This window comes from Erigeron canadensis, chromosome 8, assembly GCF_010389155.1.
Source record: "Erigeron canadensis isolate Cc75 chromosome 8, C_canadensis_v1, whole genome shotgun sequence".
Taxonomy (NCBI): Eukaryota; Viridiplantae; Streptophyta; class Magnoliopsida; order Asterales; family Asteraceae; genus Erigeron; species Erigeron canadensis.
The window spans coordinates 2,644,334-2,659,774 of NC_057768.1; the positions used below are offsets into that span (position 1 = coordinate 2,644,334).

The 15,441-nt window shown below is 30.1% G+C and overlaps 1 protein-coding gene across 2 annotated transcripts; it reads right to left on the bottom strand.

Annotated features, from left to right (window-relative positions):
• Positions 1-5,044: 5,044 nt before the first annotated feature.
• LOC122580267 (transcription factor DICHOTOMA-like) lies at positions 5,045-6,340 on the bottom strand. Of its 2 annotated transcripts, none has more exons than XM_043752545.1 (2): positions 5,381-6,340; positions 5,045-5,289 (listed from the first exon to the last, which is right to left on the bottom strand). In XM_043752545.1, the coding sequence occupies exon 1, from the start codon at positions 6,338-6,340 to the stop codon at positions 5,411-5,413; it is 930 nt and encodes a 309-aa protein (XP_043608480.1). In that variant the 3' UTR covers positions 5,045-5,289; positions 5,381-5,410. The 2 variants fall into 2 exon arrangements, with proteins under 2 accessions (XP_043608480.1, XP_043608479.1); XM_043752544.1 differs by having other exon boundaries at positions 5,045-5,295.
• Positions 6,341-15,441: the final 9,101 nt, after the last annotated feature.

The following is a 15,441-nucleotide window of genomic DNA, read 5'->3' on the forward strand; positions in this document are numbered from 1 at the left end:
CTATTTAAAATAGAAAAGGATATTCAGTTTTGCAAGACATGAAGATAAAACCTTTCTTCTTCTCTCTCTAGAGGCAAGATTGTTAATTAATCACTTTCTTGGTTGGATTTAATCGACTCTATATAGTAATACCTATCCAAGTGTTTAGTTTATCCTCGTTATGGACTGAATTTGATCGATTTCATATGATAGTATCCATTAATTCAGGTGTACTTCATATGATAGTATCCATTGGTGGTTGTTTAAGCACCAATGCAATAAAGGGATTAAAAGGTTCTTTGTAATTTACCACCTTTTTTATTTAGTATATAAACCGTTTGACACATAAACTATGATTTTTCAGTCTATCATTTTCACTCGTCTTACAATACTCATTCATTGTATTATATTTAATAAATCAAAACCTTATGACATTATAATATTGTTTTGGGCTTCTAGTATATAAACTTTTCATAGTGTCACATCAGTAGAAGCCAAATTCGTCAAATATGTATGATGGCACCTATGAAAAAACAAATAATATTTACCATGCACTTTGACTCAATTCTGTGAATCATATATATAGGGTAGTCCATTTTTAATATTTAAAGAAGATATGCTGCCAAAAGACCCACATAAGGTCTTGCCTATATATTGAATGTTCTATATCTGTACGTGCTAACAGCCACAAATGCTTTTGATCTAAATTAGTGGACTGTGATACTAACTCTAATTGTTTTGAGTATGTAATCATTATGCATAAAATATTTATATTTTTATCATAAAATTCAATAATAGATTTTTGATATGAAAAAAACTATTGTTTCATGACAACTTAGTAGTTTAGATTTTCAATTGTTTTTAAAAATCATTAGAAAGATAATGTAAGTGAAAAAATCACATTTAAAAATGTAACGTTATTAAAAAAAACTTATATACGTACATCACACATATGTGTCTGTGGTATGTATAGAACAAGATACTAGAACCCGAGAAACTTGTACGTGATTTTTAATGTCGATTTTCTTACCAATTTCTTCCACAATCAAGCATTTAAATAAACTGTGATATTTCGAAATCTATATTAATTACATTACTAGTAACTAACACGGTAACTGTGTACTACGGCGGTGTTCGTAGTGACGACGGTATGTTGGTAGGGGACAACTGTTGGTGACAGAGACGACATCGAGTGGTGTAGATAATTGATGTAAAAGTAATTGGTGTAAAAGGTTAATGAAAATATTTTAAAAGATAAAAGACTGATAGTTTAATATAATCGATCATTAAAAGTATTTTTGACATTTTCTCAATGCAACTTTCAACATAAGAGCTAATCTTTATAGAAATATAGGTTAAGTATGTTAGAAAGTCTCAAATTTACAAGGTTATATAATTAACATCTAATGTAAATAATCTAAATATAAAAAACAAGACAGTAAAAAAGTTTAATCATATATTTTTCTAAATCTGATTTACTTCAGAATTTGAATGTTAAACGAAAGTCATTAACTACCCTACATTAAATGGGTACTATTATACTGTAGTTCAATATCATTTCATCAAGACCATGAAATTCAAAAATCTCTACCTATACGGCGCTATATACCAACTCTTTAGAAAAAGTTATTTATGTTTTGTGTAGGACGAACAAGTAAACAAATAAGTTAAGTACTCCCATGTTTCAAATTAAACTACAACCTATTTAATTTTAGGGTTGCACGGCCGTTGTTGTATACTTGTATCTAAAGCTAAAATCTTTGACTTTTGAGTCCACATTTCTTTTTGGGAAGTTGGAAACCAGAAAATACCAAATTAAGGGCAAAGAATATATTTGTCATAATGAGGTGGGCTCGAGGGTGGACATAGTACCCTGTATAGTATCACCCACCACCTCACATCAAGAGAATTTCATGGTGAAATTTAAGTCTTATTAGTAGACCTAGCCACACACACATGTACACCCTCCATACTTCCTCTGTATTTCCATCACGCAACCTGCACTGTTATCTAACATATCCTAGGTAAATAAAAATAAAATAAAATAAAGGCCATTCACCTCTCATTATGTCACATAATTTAATATATCAAAAATGATACGTATGAGACAATATTGAAAGTGAAACGAAGAAAAAAGGTGGAATCCAATGTGTTAATAGTTGAATTGGTTAGACATGTTTAAGATTGGTCTAGAAAGAAAGAAAAAACTTTAAATCCTTGATTTCTTTTAGTTCTTTGAGTGCTTGAGCAAATTGATAATTAATCGTTACATTACAACAAAAAAGTTCTTTATTTCGAATTTACCTAACATAATCTTTTACTATGGAATCGAATCGTTGTTGTAAAAAATGTTTCCTTGTCAATTAATTAAACATTATAAATTGTTGAACCACAAGGGGTAAATTGGTAGAAAATTATAGGTTTTACGAGTTAATTTTATGCAAAGATTACATTGTCGTAACCAAACTTGCGCTATTAAAATGACATCTCCAAGAAAACACCCCCCCCCCCCCCCCAAGAAAAAGAAAAAAAAAAAAAGACAACAACAACATGTCACTGCCAGAAATCGAACACATGACTTGTAACTTATTTGCAAGATTTACGAATTAGTTATTAGTACGACTCATTTTACCACAAGTGTGTAATAATGATTTGTACAGTTAGCTGTAAAACTTGTATATTATGGTACATCCATCAAACATCGTGGTGCGAATATTATTTTCCCTAATATATAGTGTTTGATATGATAACATAGCTTGTGGTAATAGTTAATAGGAATTGAGTACTCCGATTGTTTACTTTGTTCATTTTTTTTTTTAAAGGTGTGGATTAATCATTGCAGCGAAAGCTATAGCTTAAACTAGTTTTACACTTCTCACCCTCTAATACCCGGTAGGAGGAAAAAACCCTTTGACTAGCCGTCCAAAGGCACGATACTAATTAGGGATAAAACTCTGTCCTTTCAAGGTTTGATCCTGACACCTCACCCATCACAAAGAGATTGTTGCCATATGTCCAACCACTGCACTGCATGGACATCAAATATAATCTATATATATTTGAAATGGGCAGTTTTAATTATCACATGTACGTATACATCCTATAGCAAGAGTTTCTTCTCTTCTTTGTGTGCCTATAATAAGTTTAGGAATCCTCACATAACAGTGATATACTGATATACCTAACCACCTAATATATGAACATGCAGTGGATCCATTTTTTGAAGAAATGAGAAATAAGGACACTGTGGAAGTAGAAAAAATTAAAATCCAGTAAAATATGCAGCGAATATCTTTCATGATAGGCTCATTCTACTTCTACAATTCTACCTATCTTTCTCTCATAAGGCATTTTCTGCTCATACTTCTTGTTGAAATGCCACTATTTATTACTATTTTTTTTTCAAACATAGGAGTCTTTGTTTTAGTGAAAGGCCAGCCCATTTTAACTCGGGTACGGTATATATGGTGGTGGATCAAAGGTCTCTATAGAAAAAATGATGTATATAGGCTTAATTTTCTTTTTACCATAATTAATCAAGCAAGTGATCTAATGTTTTGTTGATCTTTTATTAACTAAATGCATGTTCTTAGTTTGTATATATATTGTTTCATTTCTTGGTGTTTGTATATTTTTATGCATATTTCCTATTAGAGTTACTTGGTTAAGAAAACTAGAAAAGAAAGAAAATAAAAGAGTTCCTTATATAAAAGATTATATATCTGATACTATATACATAATTTTATATTTAAAAAAATATGGACCATATATATAATATATATGTGACAAATTAGAACAAGCAGGCTAGCTTACAGTCTCATTTTGGATTTACCATGATGAATGAAGTCTACATCATTTGGTCTCATTTTAATAAAAAAAAAAAAATCAAGCTGAAGTGTCAGTACCTAATACCCAAATGAAGTAAAGCATTTCAAAATTCAAAGGGGTGCAACTGTAATTATTGTATGCTTGCAGATTACTTACTCATATACTCTATGTTCATATCTAACAAGAATAATATATACTAGTTTAAGTTAATTACTTATTTCAAATTATTATCTTAAAGACCTAACATTGGATTTTAATTAATTGCTTATCAAACCATAAGCCAAAAGAATTTTGAGAAAAGAAGCATCAAAAGTTTGGTAATTGCCGGTTGAGACACTTACATATAAATTTTCGCGATATCTAAGACAAATACAGTGTACTCCGTACCTCTTAGGAACATGTATCATATAACGAAAAATGTGCTCATGTTCCAGGTTTTTTTTTTTTCCTTAACCATATTTGGTATATATGACTTCTAAACTAATTAACCTCCTATATTTAATTTTACCTAGCTAGCACCATTGGATTATGGGCAGGCGCTAGCGAGTAAATATCATCCTCGGATTCTTAATACGAAGTTCATACCGGTTGCTGGCCAGGATCACAAAGAAAATTACGAGTATATATAATATTGTTCATAGTAAATTCTTCCATAAACATATATTATAAAAAAAAAAAAGAAGGTTCATGTTTACTAGGTTATTTATTAAACTTTAAATCTTTAAGTATTTGCTGTAAAATGCATAGGCAATTTAAAAACTTAAAGAACATGATCTGCAGAAATTCCGAATCTTGAATGTGTACTTGGTTTGAGATTTTGGTATTAAATCTTGAGACCAAAAAATAGGACAACCATAGCAACTAGTACTAATTAATATATTGGAGCAGTTAGCTTACGGAGTTCTTACTTGTCTTCAAGAATGCATGTTATAGACACATTGATGATATGAAATTAATTGTGCGCATTCATCTGATTTTTGTACAATCGAATCAAAAATCCATCATCAGGGGCTTAAATTAATGTTCAAGCAATTAAAGAAAATTTCTAAGCAAAATCATCAGACATGATCAAAATGGTACATAAACAAATTAATTAAAACATCAAAATCCATTACATTAGTTAGGACAGTTAGTCCCATTCGTTTCTCAATTCCTCTTTGACATTGTCGATTTTCTTCAATAACGTCTAAAAGACGATGGTAAAGAAGCAAAACAGTGAAAGAACTCATACAAGTACTTATCAAAAGCGCTTTATATATGTAAAGTATATATCGATTTCATGAACCATTACATTCACTAAAAGGCATAAAAATCATAATTTTATCGATAAATTTATGACCAATTTAACAACAATTATGGACTTACATCCTTGTAGCGCATTGCGCATCATCAATAGCGAACTTTTCAACGGATCTGGCTGCAGTCGGATCAATAGCATTGTATATATCTTGTATGGATAATTAGTCCTGCCCATCAAAACATCTAATACTAAACAGTAGTTAAAATGCATACATATATAAACATATATATATAAAACTAATAGCAAAATGTGTGAATATGTTAATTGATGTACCTCTTGAGGATAGCTAGATCCATGGATCAATTAAGTACTCCTGAAAATTTTGGAGCTTGAATCTTTTGAGCCCACATAATTGTTCCTTGAGTTATAAAGCAAAGAGTATGGCTTTGGAAGCTTTTGTTCGGCAAACAATTCCCCGATTTTGCCTTCCTCATGATTATTGCTTTGTGATTGAAGCGGATAGAAGTAGCTACTACGATCGATACCAAGAACATTCTTGTCGTCGATATTAAGCTTTTTAAACCGCGACTTTTCAATTGTTCTTTCTCTAGCTCTTGCCCTTGCCTCTGCCCTTAACTGGCTTCTAGCCACAAGATTGACATGAAATCCAGGTTTCTGTTTTTGTACCACTGTTTTTTTCTTCTTTTTTAAAATACTCCCATTTATATTATTAACACTACTTTTACCAACAAGCTTCTTTTTTTTACCTTTTTTCTCAATATGATGATTTCCTTTTTCCATAAAAACTTCTTCACATTGATTCGAAAGAGTCGAAGATGACGTATGTTTCATTTCTTCAACCAAATCTTTGATAGCAGTTTTGGATTTTGTAAAAAGCCAATCGAGGGTTTTACTTGCTTTATCAAAACCTAACAAATCTTGAAGACCAAAAAACTTTTTTGAAATGTCAATTGACAATCTCACCCTCCGATCTCGCGGCCCTTGAGCCGTAAAGATCTTACTATGACGATCTTTCTTCGAAGCCGAAACTCTCTTTCGAGACGGCGAAATTAAAGAATCTGAAAGCTTTAGATGATTTTCAGAGGATTTTTCTTCTGTTTGTTTAATGGGTGGAGTAGTACTAACATGATCAAAAGTAGAACATTCTCCAGATACAAAAATTGGGTTATTTTGACTAAAATAAACACCATCTTTTTCTTCACTAGAAAACATGCTAGAAGAACTAGGAAAACCATGGATAGATGAAGGAAAAAGATTTGAAGAACTAAACATATTTAGAAACGCAAAAAAAGGAAAAGTTTGAACCTTTGTTTTCAAACTAAAGATCAAAACATACTTTCCTTAAAAAGCATGAATTTGGATTATGTAACTTTCTTTAGAGTTACAAATCTTGATGTTTTAGTATACAAAAAAAAAAAAAAAGACTTCATTTTTTCTAAGTAGAGAAATGAATGTTCATGTTTTAGGGTATAATTAAGTAAACTACTGGCGCTATCTAAAAAAAGAACATGCTTTTTTCTGGAAAAAATGGACTGGAGACTGTACCTTCAAATAAGATATTCAATAGACTTTTTTTTTTCTTTGTAAAGGGATAAATACACGAAACTTTTTTTCCATTTAAAAAGGGGAAAAGGGAAATTATTATAGAGGAAACAAACAAAAACAATTATAGATTATTGACGGGGATACGTCCAATCAGATTCCATCGGAATTCTATTTTCTTCCCTAGTCAAAGCCAGCCAAAGGTTTTTTCAATTGTTTTGAGAAAAATCGTTCATCTAGGGTTTATGCCTCTTTGATTTTTTTTTTTTCTTAAATAAAGCTTGTACATGCATGTATTATGTATTATGCATGTATGATTTTATGAAATCCATACTAATTTATCCAGCTACCAATACACTAAAATAAGATAAAGATGTACATCTATATAATTATTAAAACAGTAGAAACCGAATGATTCTAAAGCATCTAAAAACTCAAACCTATTTTATAAATTTACCACGTAGGATTACAACTTATGTGTCATTCTCATACATTTTTCTCAATATAAATAAAAGATATTTGATTATTTGATTATAAAAAAACCTATTTTATAAATTTACCACGTAGGATTACAACTTATGTGTCATTCTCATACATTTTTCTCAATATAAAATAAAAGATATTTGATTATAAAAAAGTGATAAATTTGATTATATATTAGAAAAAGGTATAAAAAAAAAAACCAAACCGTCAACCAAGAACAAAACGGCGAAAAAGTAGTTCAACATTTGTAGACATTATATCGGTCTCTTTGGTAATTATTTTCTTTTTCAATGTATCAATAATAATAATCATCATAAATTAAATTAAATTAAAATTAAAATATATAGATATAATTCTAATTACATAGATACATATTTATAGATATATATCCCGTATATATTCTTTACATATATATCCCTTTTATTCATAAGATCCAATCTTCGAAATTATATAAACCCTTATATTATAGGAATTTAAATCTTCATAATTAGGAATATGATATCATTTACGCAAAAAATACATCAATGTTCATCCTATATATGTATCGATCAAGAGCTTTGAAATTATCTTTTCCTTCCATATTTCTTCTTTGCTCGAAATCTGTAAGTTTTTAATTTATTTATTTTTTTGTTGTTTTTTACAAGTATATCAGGTTGAATTAGCTGTTGTGTAAGTTCTCATATTGATTTAACAAAAACATGTAAATTTAAGATTAATTGAGTTATTAATTATTAATTGTTATCATGGTTGAATTAGCTGCTGTGTAAAGGAACCGATCACCATCAAATTTTGTGAAACATTGCCTCTATATCTTACTATGTTTGAAATATCTCTTAAAGAGATTATGGATATGTGTGTTCCATAGCTATTACATACCTTATTTTTCTTTGTAGTTAACCTATTTCTGATCCTAACCATGATCATGGGGGATCACCTCAAGTATATTGAAGTATCATTAGCTCATGAATCGTGAGTAGAATCTAGAAAAGAACATTGATATTAATGATAGTAATTGGCTCATTGTTAACACTATACTGTTTGGTTCTACTTCATTGTTTCGCTTATGTAATTATTGATTAATTTGATTATTTAGATAATAGCAGCTCATAAACAGGGTGATATAGTACCAATGGACTTGGATCATGATGTTGCTAATTGGGCTGAAGATAATGGCCAACATGGCTTTGCAAAATATTTAGGTTTGAGGATATAAAAGAACTTTGTCGTGTTGGGTAACGGGTTGAATGGGTCCGAATAGAGAAAAACTACATACGAAAATGGTTTTTGTCACGTTGAGGTTGAAACAGCTCTGCAATGAATATTGTTTGTTTTCTTCGCATTTTTTTTTTGTTATACGTACAGTTTTATTGTTCTTATAAGCGAATGTTGTAGTTTAGTTGTATATAAGTAGGATGGAATATAGTTGTATTTTATGATTAGTTTACTGACTTTAATTTTGAATGATTTGTGGTTCTTTTAGTTTCTTCGTTTATGTGGAATAGTTGGACTAGCAAGTCATAATTATATGGTCTATTGAACACAACGTAGAGGATATCACCAAAAAAATGATTTTTTTTAGCTACACAATCATTGTTTATTTGTTACTTTTCATTGTACTTTTATTAGCTTCATTGTTAAACTTTATGTTTTTCTAGACATTTTGTTTTACTAGCTACTTAAATAAATGACATCAATAAGACTTTAGGAACGTATTTTGACCAATATATGCCCTAATCAGTTTAATTGTGTGATGCGTCTAAACGGTAGAGGTTGGTATGCGAAGGTTGAGGTGATTAAGTGAGAATCTACGATTGGGAATGAAGAGGGTGTGGCAACCAAACAAGTGAGAAAAGGATAGAAATTTTGTTACTTTTTATGCTTCTGTATGTTTTACTTCTTTTACTTTTTACCTTAATATCTCCATATATTGTCTCTATATTTTATCAATATCATTAGACATCAATACCTATTCATTCCAAATATTTATTTTTAACAATTTTGATACATAAAGATCATTTCAATTATAAATCAAGTATAAACTACCGCGCATCGCGCGGGATAAAGACCTAGTTAAATATAAATATCAACTATTTAAGATATAAATAAATATTTATTGCTTAAAAAACTTAGCACCTACTAGGATTCTTATATGGTATGTTTTTGTTGGATATACTCTAAAGTGTGTCATGCGGTATGTTTTTTTAATTTTAATTACTTTATACTTATTGTAGACATTGTGATACTTAATCGACAGGTGTAATTACTTACCGTTTACATTTATTTGTTTTTTTTCTTATTTGGCCGAAAGTCTTTATGAAAGTTATCTTTTTACCTTAATTTGAATAGAATAAAACTGTTTACATCCTATATCTTTCATACCCCGTTTATGTAGGGATTTATTATTGTTATTGTTGTTGCTGCTTAAAAATCTACCACCTATCATAAATGTAATCAATCAAATGTCTTGCATGATCATATAACATCATGCATAAATCATATTTGATGAAACACTTATCTCCTATACTCCAATTTACATAAATAACCACATAAGTATCAACTGAAGAGACTAAATGCATAAGATCGAACATGTTCAAATTATAAACTTTAAACCAAAAAATTGTCAACGTATGAATATTAGAATTGAACTAGTATGTATATGTATACTAACATAATATCCTAGCAATGCGATAAAACAAATAAGTCCTGAAATTTATGAAACAAGTGACAACACGGGAGAGACTAAATGAATGTGATAGATATATTCAAGTTTTATAAACTTAATTTATAATATTAATTATGACACATGTAAAATTTATTTTAAAGATTAATTAATTTTTTACCATAGGTAAAAACAATGAATCCAAATGGTCAAAAAAAGTTGGTTGAAAAATGTAGACATATGTTTTCTAATTGTAATTCTAAAAGTAATAAAAAAAAAAAAAAAGAAAGATTGATTAAGTAAACCAAACATATCCACCACCGCGGTCGTATCTACTTCGCAGTTCTCACCGCCCACATTACCATCCCCTCAACCAACCACCCTCCCACCACCCATCACCATAATTATCGACTCATAACTTTTGACTCAACTTGAAATATGATTTTTTGACTCGTGACTCAAATCGTAGGTGCAAATATATTTTTGTATGCTACATAATATTATATAATTATATACCTGTGACGTTTTTAAAAATAAAATATAAATTGATTATCTTAATATATGCATTTATTAAAATATTACATACACGAATTTTGAGTCATGAACTTTCAGTTTATCTCAAATTATATAAAAAGAATAAAAATACATATATAACAAACAAAAAAATGTAACCATAAACATAATATAGTATATAATTGTAGTATCAAACTACAACAATCATTAGTTTACGACTCACACTCACTCGATCCAAATCCACACCAGGACACGTAAGAGACAAAAAAGAAAAAAAGAGTTACCTAATGAGTCATCGGCTCACTTCAACTTATAAGAATCGACTCATGACTCGTAAAAGTTTAAAAACTATGCTCATCACTATTTTGGTCACCAATCGACCCTTAGGGGATGCTTTTATGGTCAAATTACTATTTTAAGCTCTGTGATTGCCAATGGCATGTATTAATTTTGTTTGTTACCGATGCAGGAAAAAGTATATTGCGATTTAAATGTTATTCGATAGTTGGCTAAAGATTTCAATGTACTATTTTTGATTTAATATATATAAAAGTTGATACATACTTTAACTATGTGTAATATAATTGTATTAAAAATGAGTAGAAAGAAAAAAGTACCAGTACTATATCAATTTAATAAGATTAATATATTCATAAAAAATTACAACCGTAGAGGCTATGTGTATGAGTATTTGAGTACCATCTATTTGGCAAAGGAGCTGACAGTCAATTGCCTACCTGACAATGCAAATACAACTCCAAATACAACAAAACATTTTAAAGTCAGGTTCGGGGTGAGCATTATCTGGTTACGGATATTCGGTACAAGTGGTTGAAGTGAGATCGGTAATTTAAATAATAACTGAATAATGGATTTAAGGTTTTGTTTATTTTTTAATTAATAAATTTAATAGTTAAGAACTTAATTATTCAGTCAAATTCCATATTTCTTTTTTGACTTAATATACAAAAATAACCGTCAATAATTACTTATATTTTACTTAATATATAAATACATTCTTAATGCATTCAACCACTTAATACACTCAATATTTATAATAATTTTTTTTTTAACGAAGTATAAATGATCAGATACTTTAGTAGCCAGTTAGTAATCTTAATTATCAAAATAAAATTAAGGCCCGCACGTACTACCTGCAGATTGATGTTTGTGGTCCATAGTAGATGGAGGAGTAAACGACTTTAGTTTAGGCAATTGGGCGTCGAAAGTCGAAACAATTTATTATTATAATTTTTACATTTGATTTAGTTTGTTTGTAATAATAACAGTTTAATTGTTTTTGTGTTATTATCGTGACAAAATGTATACTTAATTAAATACGTAATATCAATGCTTAAATACGTAATATTAATGTTTAAATTTGGAATATATGAAATTGACCTCAATAAATATAACACTATTGATATAACAAATAAGGTATCTCCTTAAACTATTAGGAATTGGGCAACTTTGGGGCTCCCCACAGAGGGACGACTTCCGTCATGTGATGCAGGTTTTCCGAAATAGTTGTCCCTTCATTTTCTTGGAGTGAAACAACTTTTTGGGGTAACCCCCTTAAAAGGACTTGGCTCGGTTTATGAAAAGAAACTAGAAAAAAAAAAAAATTTTTAACTAAAACATAGGTATTCCACTGAGCCCAGTGGGAGGATTCATCCCCCACTGCGCCGCAGTCAAGGCTGGGGTTGAAACAAATTTTTCAGAGATATTCAACTGAAACAAATTTCGGATATCCGAAAATTCGGATAGTAGATTTGCCCATCCGAAATCCGAATCCGAAATTTCGGATTCGGATACCGGATTATCCGAATATCCGAAATTACTTTTAGTTTTAACAAATAAATTTTTAAAGAAAAACATCCATCATTGTTCTTCTAATTAAACAAAAACACCTAAGTAGCAATCTTCAATTCTCTACGCTGCACACATTTTTGACTGCTTTTAATGCGACTACAAGAAAAAGAAGAACAATAATATTATTAATAATATAGCTAATTGACAGCTTTTGATTGCAAACATAAATCAAAGAAGATTAAATAAAGGTAGTTAGACATTTGTAATATTTAAAAGATGATTAAATATATTATTACTAACTCAATACTAAATATAACATGAATTAAAGATCTTACTTGGAATGAAATGGAGGGCGTGCGAATTGCCAAGGAAAGCAGTGGAGTGGAGTGAAGTGTCAGAATCTTTGATGGAATAAAATGAGGATCAGGGTTTTGTTTAGACCAAGTACTCGTGAGTCGTCAACAGTTAGATTGTTAGGATAAAGACCCAACATATGGAAAAGTAACTTAGCCCAAGACCAAAATCATTATTTATGTATATGTAATTTTCGGATTTTCGGATTATCCGAATATCCGAAATTTTCAAAAACTTCATCCGATATCCGAATCCGAAAATTCGGATATCCGATTTTCGGATAACTTCGGATCGGGTTTTCGGATATTTTGGATAGCGGATTCGGATTCGGATTTTTTGAACACCCCTACTTGCAACTCATCCAAAATTCAATAGACTACATTTCTGAGTTTCAAACCATAATTTGACACACAAACATAGTTATAATATCCGTTTGAAACAACATCCATAAACACAATCAAATTGGTCGTTTACCCAAGTTGACAATTCAAACAAAACGACCATACTTACTCTTAAAACCATAAGACCCAACATGCAGGGGCGGTACTAAAGGGGAGGCAAGGGGGTCCAATGCCCCCCTCCAAATTTAAATTTTGTCATGCATTTTTAAATTTCTCATAAAATTTTAAAAATTTTCTGTAGCTTTTTAACATTTTGCCCCTTTTTAAATTTATTTTTCATAAGTTTTCTAAGTTTGTCTCATTTGAAATTTTTTCCTGATACCGCATCTATCAACATGGCCATAATTCTAGAAATTTACCAAAACAAGATTTCCACAACATTCAAGAGTGTCATGAGCCATAATGAGGAGGGATTGCTAGGTGTCTACAAATTACCATTCCTTGATGGCAAGCTACCTTCAAAATCACTAGCAATTTCTACAATCCATAACTTTATTAGTTCTTTCTTTCGGAACCACCTATAAAAAGGGTAAACAACTAAAACGTAAGCGAATGCATAGTGAATAAACTTACATACAAATATATATACGAAGGATGACAAAAACTCAAAAGACTATCGCATGTAGCCAATGGTACCGTCATACCATCACTTGCATACTCACTTTTGCGCTAACAAACATATACATGGATCCATATACGCTAAACAATAATCAAAGAGGTTCTTAGGCCTCATCTCAATACAACTATGGGGTTCTTAGGCCCCGGCCTCAAAATTAGGCCCTAACGCCAAATCGATTACCACACACGGAATCCACAATCATATGGTAATCGACCCAACACACATATAAGAGTATTCAAATTTACTCACCTCCTCCATGACTAACAATAATCAAGATTGCCACAACAAATGCAAAGCTTTCAACATAACAAATCAACACAATATGCACATAAGACTTTATTCACAATCTTGGCTAACTCACTTAGCCAAACTATCGATTCACTAGCATTCCTGACTATATCCAACTTATTCTCTTTGAGTTGACTCATTTCCAATTCTCAAAAAAACAAAATTTCTATCTTTCATAATCATCAACTTACTAAAAATCTCTTTTTACCATCATCATGTGGCCATTTCATCTCATTGTTCCAACATTATTAAATTCTCATTTTGACCATAATGGTCACTAACAACTTAATTCATCCCATTCATGTAATAGTATAATCTTATATCAATATACAAATAGAATTTGGGGAATTTAATGACCAAAATATCATCCAACCCAAAAACCCCAAAATTAATAGTTGCATGAACCCTAAAATGACCAACCATAGAGGATTTTAAAGCAAAAATGGTCATTTCTCAAAATCCCTAATCCTTCCCATCTTAAGAACCCTAATTCTTAAAACCAAAAATAATTAAAACTAAGTTAGAAGAATTATTACCTTGGTGAAGTAATCTACTATAATGAAATTGAACAACTAAAATCAAAATCTTTTCTCCCCTTTTTCTTGATGTGGTTCAAGACCCACACATACACCCACACTCAAATTCTCAATTTACTATATAACTAATTAATTGTAGTGATTATTATTATTATTATTTTGGGAGGATTTGATTGATTAAGATACACAAACTTGAAGAGAATTGAAATCACACTTCTATTCCCCCCCCTCCCCCCTCTCCCCTTTTTCCTTCTTGAAATTGGCCCATACACTACCACCATACCCTTTCAATTTCAATCTTTCAATTTAGAAGAATAAAGGAAGATTATTGTTATTGTTGAATGATTCTAGAATTAAATTGAAATGAAGTATGATTTGAAAGAAATCAAGATAAGAAGATAGAAGAAGGTAATGGAAGGACTAGTGAAATTGTGATTCACAAGTAATGGGATGGATGGCATCTCTCCCTTGATGCCACGCCTTTTCTCAATTTTTATGGGTATATTACTCGTTATCCGCTAAAGTTCCAACTAAATTAACCTCCGATTCAAAAATAAAATACTAGGAAATTATTTTAATGTCAAAACTACAAAAAGTGGTTAATTTATTTATCTTAAAATTATTGGGGTGTTACACCCCTTTATTTTATTAATTTTTTTGTTTTTAATACAACTTTTATAAATTTATATATATGGTGCAAGTTGTTTTAGGACCACTTATTTTAGGACATGTGTTTTTTTGTAACTTACACACCATCATGATCATCTCCGACCACCACCATGATTTTCCGGTAGGCCCATCGCCTGAAAGTCTTAGTGTTTTTACAAAAAAGTTTTGTATATCATAGTAGATGATGATGGTGGCGTGTAAGTTACAAAAAACACATGTCCTAATTGGTCCTAAAATAAGAGGTGGTCCTACAATAACTCACCCCTATATATATATATATATAATAACTAAAAAACAATAATCTATTACAATAAAAATAAATAAAATATAAAACAAGTAAATTACATTACTTCACTAAAAATAAAACTATAAAAAAAGGCAAATATCAAAAAAATAATAATAATAAAATATAAGATTTGAAGGTTGTTTTTGTAAAAAATGAATGTATAAGGTTTAAAATCTAAATAAAGTAATAATAATACTAAATAGTACTCGTA

Excerpts from the sequence above, each read along its gene's own strand:
- LOC122580267 (XM_043752545.1), bottom strand. The coding sequence starts at position 6,340 with ATGTTTAGTTCTTCAAATCTTTTTCCTTCATCTATCCATGGTTTTCCT.